Here is a 7,777-nt window from a genome sequence, read left to right on the forward strand (position 1 = left end):
TCAGTGGTCTTCACAAGAGAGCAGAGAAGACAAGCCCGCAGATGGCGAAGGTCTTTAGGAACCGTTTCCAATGCCATTTGTGAGATAAGCAACAAACTACGTCATTAATTCTCAGACTCTGTGTCTTGGCCTGTGTCGGTGCTCTGTGTTGGTGCCACAGTTTCAGGGTTTATTCGCTGTGCTATGAGCAAGAGTCATCCACTTGATATAAACTAAGCCCTCGTTCACACAGGACGCCGAACGTAAGCAGAGCTGAAGCTTGAAGCAGCACAAGCTGAACGTACACCTTACTGTTCAAACAAGACGCCTTGTCTTTTCCTCTCAGCGCCTACTCTCTCGCGCCTTGAACCCGCCCACAACTCCCATTGACTTCATGCCTGCGGTGGTGTGGCTTCACGCGCCACGCTTGGAAAATCGGCGTCAAACCTGAGTGATCGCTTGAGCATGGCTTCGGCACGGCGTCGGCGTGGTACGCGCGCGGGTGGTGTGAACGGCTTTGCCTGTTAACAAGGACGCCTAAATGAAACTTGTGGGTTCAGCGTAGGTAGAGCTTCGGTTGAGCGTTGCTTCGGCATACTGTGTGAACGGGGGCTAAGCACGGAAGGATTTATGACATCACCGATGATGTCACAATATTCTATGAGTTGGGATGACATCAGTGATCACTGATCGCAATTCTATACTAGAATTTAGCACGCGATTTCACGTGTAACATTAAAAGTGTGATGTCACACTAACATCACTGATGAGATCATCACCGATGACATCACAATTACCTCAAGTGACAACACTGGTGACATCACAGTTGCTCGAGTGTGAATCTAGAATATAGCCCCCCCCCCCACATTAGGACGGCACCAGGCCTCATCACTGCCTGTGACATCGTCAGAGATTTATGACATCAGTATATGACATCACAATAGTAGTCCACCAGGCCGAGTCGTCTAGAACTGTATTCTTCTTCTGTGGTGTGTTATGGCAGTTGGCATCCTTTATGTTGCATTACCGCCTCCCCTACATTCTGTAAAACCCGATCCTCCTCTCACCCTCTCCCGTCGCCCCTCAAGTGACATAATCTGCGATTTATGACCCACACTGTCTGTGACATCACCATGGCCTCATCACTTTCTGTGACATCAGTGATTTATGACATCATCGGTGATATATGACAGTAGTGAGCAGGGAACAGCACAGATATGATCGAGCGTGCAGCTTGTAAGGCATCTGTGGATGAGTCTGCCACGCTGAGCGGGAAGAGAGGCTGGCTGAGGAAGCGCTCGCGCATCACTCCCCGCTGGAGGCAGACCTGGGTGCAGTTGGACGGCTGCCAGCTGCTGTACGAGACACAGCAGAAAGTGGTGAAGCGGATCAGTCTGCAGGGGGCGCTGCTGCAGACAGACGAGGGTCGGGGTGCGTTTGGCTGGAGCGTTACACCCAGAGACGCGTCGTGGCCCCTGAGGCTGTGGGCGGCCAGCGCGGTCGAGCGCCAGGACTGGATGCTGGCTCTGTGTGCGGCGCAGCTCCGCTGCGCCGCACGCCAACACGGACTGCGTGCTTCAGTAGACCACTCCATGAGCCATGGGTTACTTTCTGCTTTTTATACAGTAGATGGGTTTTCTACTTTTTTTAGATGCAGATTTGTGTTAGATGTTACCAGTGATGATGATGTATGATGTCACTGATGTTAACGATGCTCAACAGTGATGTCAGTAAAGATGTCACACTTGACATTATGATCTGCCAGCTTTATGCTGTCAGATCATAGTTCCAACTACAGTCAGTTTAGTTGGTTTAGTCTCTTATTCCTGCTTGTACCCGTTTGTCTGATCTGATCCTGTTCATCTTGTTTGCCGTTTATACATATATATATATGTATATACATATATATATATATATATATATATATATATATATATATATATATATATATATATATATATATATATATATATATGTATATATATATATATATATATATGTATATATATATATATATATATATATATATACACACACATATATACATATATATTATTTATTTATTTATTTATTTATTTATATATATATATATAGTCACGGTTATTGAACTTTTTGGAATGCAAGATGAGTGTAACAGCATCTGATAAAAACAAAAAAAATCTGATATCAGCATGTGTTAATTTAAGAATGGCTTTAATCTGTTTTTGCAAATGAACTATTCATATAGAAATAAATAAATAAATACCTTAAATGACCATTCATGACCACATTGATTTAAATAATTAATCACAGAGATTAAAAAAACAACAACAAAAAACATTCCGGTGTTGGCTGGTAGACTATGATTGTTTCAACGTTCTAAACATTTCCAATGACTTGAGGCAGGGAGGTGCACGGGGGAAAACAGACTTTATTGACACAGAGAGATCATTGAAAACTTTTTTTTTTACAACGAAATACAGGCCCTACATATCTTTTCCAAACGCATTCACTGCAAACAACCATTACCTCCGCTTGTCACAACAAAGGGAAAACGCGCACTTAGTTGGACGGCGGTCTGGCATTTCGGCTTTGGAAATTTGTGTGGGATACGGTGCGTATATGTGTGCACTTCTCAGTGACTTCTCTTCGCCACTAAACCTCTGGGGGCGCTGGACTTAAAGATGGGTCAGGGTTTGCGTAGTCTCGCTGGCCAGCCTCCTCTCTCTTCCGTCCGATGAGTCTGGCGCCGCAGGTCTCCATAACTGGGATAAACCCTCCCCTGCTCTACTGCTCTCCCATTGGAGCGACTGTTTCGGTGGCAGCCGGATGTCCGCTCCCGGCTTATTACAAGCTCTGTCATTGGCTCCGACCATGTCAACCAGAGCGGCTTCCGTTTCCTCCTCCCTGTGTGTCGCTGTAAATAGTGCCCTGCCGCCGCAGTGAAAACAACAACGCTAACTAGCTAGCAAGCTAACGGCAGAAACCTACACGCTAGCTTGTTGCTACATGCTGAAAACGGCAATTGTTTGAAACTATTTTCCAAGGGCACTGCCGCTAAGCGCCGCCCATCGCAATCCCACTATCATGGAGACGTGCGGCACCAGACTCCTCTCACGGTAGGGAGGGGAGGCTGGCCAGCGAGACTAGGGTTTGCGTAGATTATTTACGTAAATTGTCTTGTTTACTTTTAAAACGCTTTGTTTTTTACATCTATACATCTGTGTGGGATACCTTTGCAAGACGACACTGGGTGGTGAAACACAGATTGGATCGAGTAGATAGTCACTGGACAGGTTAGTCATGGTTTTAGTAAAGAGTTAAGTGCACTGAAATTATTTATTTTTCATTCATAAGTTGTTTTTTTCTTCAGTTTTTGATTAGCTGTGGACATTTATTCATATAACATTATTTTTTTATTTTTTTATTTATTCAAGTATTTACAAATTTGTGTTCTCTCTCAGAAACAAGGACATATTGTTACTGTATCTGCTGATAATGCTGCTGTTAAGTGCACTAAAATTATTTATTTTTTCATTCACAAGTCTTTTTAGATTAGTTTTTGATGTATAGACAGAGTAAGCAAACAGACAGATTTAAATAAATGTTCATATAAGTTCAGCAATTTTGTGTCTCATTTTGGATTGTATTTTATCAGATGCAAATAAGTAAATGATATCATGGCATTATATATTGGCAGGTGGTGATGTGGAGGTGAGTAGTAAAGGAACAAATATTGATAAGAGTAAGACTGAATGATGACAACAGTCTAATCCTAATGTTAATTAAAATGAGATATTCCTCTAAATCTATTTGACGGAAAAAAGGCAAAAAGAAAGGCACTTTTATTGGATGGCACGGACGTTCCGTAAAGGAAGATTTATGGGAATTTCATATAAGTAAATGCAAATTCGCAATAGCTGCAACCGGATATTCGATGTCAGTTAGTGTGACGTCATCCACTCCATTGTGAAATTTGGCCCTTCCCCACCGCCCCCCTTTTAGCCAAAACTTGACCTCCATGCCAAATTTCAACTGTGTCTGCTAAAGCGTGGCGAACGTTTTGTGGACCGACCAACCAACAGACCATCCTTATAGAGCTGCTGCCCCTGCTGGCCACAGCAAAAAATACACAAAAATAAACATGTACTTTTTTTTGCCGTTTATTATTAAATAGGTTTATCTTATGACATGAGTCATTTTTCATTTCATTGTGACTTTAAAACCCGACATGCCTTTTAGTTCATGTTAATCTTACAAAAAAAATCAGTAATTCTATATATATATATATATTAAAAAAAACAGTAATTCTATAGGTCTATATATATATATAAAATAATAACTAACTAGCAGTTAGGCATGCATCATTCAGACTGAACACCACCAAACGCTCAGCAGAGCACCGGCCAGAGCCAGGGCCGGTGTTGCCGTGGTGACAGCGTTGCTGCCTCCGTTGCACAGGTTGCTGGAGCAGCAGCGGTAGGTGAAGCCGGAGATTGCCGGAAACATCTGAGTGAGGCGGGAGTTATCACAGTCTGTGTACCTGATGCACTGACGGATGGTCTTCCCACCTGCACACACACAGACACACACATGCACACGCATGCACACGCACACACATACAGACACACACACATGCGCACGCACACACACACACACACACACACACACGCATGCACACGCACACACGCACACACACACACACACACAGGTTTGACACAGAAGAGGAAAGCTACTGTACGGTGCCAATACAGTCTCATATGTACAGCATTCACCACTCGTAAAACACAATGCACAAATAAATGCAGTGAGTGATTTGTCAATCTGTATCTGTGCCTCTAAGGCCATGTTCACATTACAGGCAAATCCGATTTGCTACTAAAGTCATTAATCATCATTATCTTGATTGGTTTCCCAAATCTGATTTGGGAGTGTGTCCGCACTGCCACAAATCTGATTTGGGCAAGTGTTCAAGTCGGTGTCTGTCTGTGTCCAGACCTCCATATGTGGTTTGGGACAAGTGACACAAATCAGACTTGGAGCGTCCAGACTCATAAAACCAATCTGGATAGAATCATTAATAGGTCATTAAAGTTCACAAATCAGATTTGGCCTCCTAGTCTGAACATGGTCTAATTTACCCCTTGTATATCACCATTTGTAACTCATATCATTTATATGTCAACTTAGTATTTTTAAATGGAAATATATTTGTGCATCTCCACCCATTTGTGTGGATTCTTTTGCAATTGTTTTACCAGGCTATTATGGGCTTAAAACAGTCTCAAAAGAATCCACACAAATAGGTGGAAATTCACAATTATATTTCCATTCAAAAATGTTAAGTTGACGGACAAATGATATACGAGTTACAAATGGTGATGTACGAGTGGCGAATTAGGCCATGTTCACATTACAGGCGAATCCGATTTGCTGATAAAGTCATTAATCATCATTATCTTGATTGGTTTCCCAAATTTTGATTTGGGAGTGTGTCCGCACTGCCACAAATCTGATTTGGGCAAGTGTTCAAGTCGGATCTGTGTGTCCAGACCTCCATATGTGGTTTGGGACAAGTGACACAAATCAGACTTGGAGTGTCCAGACTCATAAAACCAATCTGGATAGAATCATTAATAGGTCATTAAAGTTCACACATCAGATTTGGCCTCCTAGTCTGAACATGGCCTTAGGCCATGTTCAGATACACACAGATACAGATTTGTATCAGGTACAAATCACCAGTAAATGTCTCCATACAAATAGAAGGAGATTCACAAATATATTTCCATTGATTAAAAATGCTAAGTTGACACAAATGATACGAGTGGTAATTTAGAGGCGCATAAGGCCTACAGATACAAATCACTTCACATTTATTTGGGCATTGTCTTTTACGAGTTTTGTAACATTTGTTCGTAGATTCTTTTGAGACCGTTTTAAGCCCATAAGAGTATAGCAAACTGTCAGCAATGCAATCCCAGACAGCAACGTACCTCTTTCACTGAGAGAGATGCAGGAGTCTTCGTACGTGCACTCCTGCACGTTCTCACAGCGCCCGGTGTAATCTGAGCACTTGTAGCAGCGAAGTCCGGCACCTGCATGGACGGACAACAATGATTCTTTATTCATATTTATTTAGCAAGTGCAATGTCCATACTCGACCACCAGGCGGAGATGTAGTCACGTCCAAGTCACGAGTCAAAACTGAAGCTGTTTTCACACACAGATCGCGCAAAATTGCAGTTCAGAAGGCCTGCAAAACCGGCAGCCTCGCCCCAGAAATTGCTTTCACACACAGCCAAGCAACACCGCCACATTCCCGTCCTGGGGTGTGCTTTCAGGCGACAGCCACCGCTCCCGGATTGAAAGGCGAGCGGAGGTATTTCCACCCAGCTCTTCCTAGCCCAAATTAATATTTTCATAGGTTAGTGTAGCCTAGGCTACTGTATGATGAACAAATTCATTCAACAACCAAACATCGCCGATGTATGTCAGCCAACGAGCCAGCCAACTACATGCAGCTGTGGGTTGTTAAGGCTCAAACTGATAAAACGACGTGCAGCTGCGTTCGGTAAGGATCAAACTGATAAAACACGAAAGTGTTGTCCACATGCAGCATGGTAACAAGGCTTTCAATATTCATCTGATCGACTTTATGGATGCACCATCATGTAGCCCCTAGTTCCTCAGTGTGCGGCTCGCGAGATGATGGCAGCTCTCAAAGCTTAGTTGGCGGCTCTAAGAAATTGCAAAAAAAAAAAAAAAAATCCCCCTGCTCTCCCCAAAATTTAAATAAACCTTTAAGGCATATTATTACAATACAACAATACTGGTGTTGACAGTAATAGACGGTGCCAAATCATTCAAAACAATAAGCATTTTGCTTTTAGGAGTATTGTGCCAGCGTGCAGCGCTGTTCCAAAACGTGTCAACGTGTGTCGTTGCCTGGGAAACACACATCCCATAATACAACTGTTCGCATCGCATCCCATAATAGTATGATGATACTTGCCATTGCGAACATAGATGTGAACAGGTTAGCTAAAACTTCAGCGTCGCCAGCGACGGCCCCCACCGTTGCGGTCGGGGTACGTTTCGAGTGTGTGTGTGTGTGTGTGTGTGTGTGTGTGTGTGGAAAACAATAAAACAAAAAAATGGTAGGCAGATGTGCTTGGTCGTGGTGGCTTTTGGTGTTTTGCGGTAAAAGTGGCTCTCCTATTGACTTTGTCCTGCCAGTGCGGCTCTCATCGAAGAAATAGTGAGGATCACTGACCCTGTCCCATGCTTTTTGGTTTTGCCCTTCACTGTCCGGATTCTGGGCCAAAGTATTTGACTGGTACTCTAAGGTCTATAAAATAACCCTTCAACCGGAGGCGGAACTCGCCATCATCGGCTGCTTGGAATCCTCACTGCTCCTCCCTACAGCTGTGCAACAGTCTCTGACACTGGGGACTGTCGCCAAGAGACTCATTCTGAAGGAGTGGAAGTCTCCCTCTCCTCCTTCCCTTTCAGTTGTGGCTGATGGACATGGTCTCAGTTGTGCGCATGGAGAGACTCAGGTTCCTGAGGACCAACTCACTTGGGAAGTTTTCCACCATTTGGGAGCCGTTTCTGGCCTACTTTGACGTAGTCAGGGGTGACGAGTGACTCGCCCAACTGACCTCTCATGGACCCTCATTGAGTGTCCGCCCTGAGACTGGGAGGTTGTGAGTTCGATCCCTGGCCGAGTCATACCAAAGACTATAAAAATGGGACCCATTGCCTCCCTGCTTGGCACTCAGCATCAAAAAGGTTGGAATTGGGGGGTTAGATCACC

The 7,777-nt window shown here is 43.8% G+C and overlaps 1 protein-coding gene across 1 annotated transcript in view; it reads right to left on the reverse strand.

Annotated features, from left to right (window-relative positions):
* Nucleotides 1-4,326: 4,326 nt before the first annotated feature.
* Nucleotides 4,327-7,777, reverse strand: part of cd59b (CD59 molecule (CD59 blood group) b) — a gene marked incomplete at both ends in the record, with an annotated part of 6,189 nt that continues 2,738 nt past the window's right edge. The window contains 2 exons of the mRNA XM_083663243.1: nucleotides 4,327-4,529; nucleotides 5,955-6,056. Of these exons, the coding sequence (XP_083519369.1) occupies nucleotides 4,327-4,529; nucleotides 5,955-6,056 (305 nt within the window). The remainder of the gene's footprint in view (nucleotides 4,530-5,954; nucleotides 6,057-7,777) is intronic.

This window comes from Poromitra crassiceps (genome assembly GCF_964638095.1).
Source record: "Poromitra crassiceps genome assembly, chromosome: 30".
In the NCBI taxonomy this organism is placed as follows: domain Eukaryota; kingdom Metazoa; phylum Chordata; class Actinopteri; order Beryciformes; family Melamphaidae; genus Poromitra; species Poromitra crassiceps.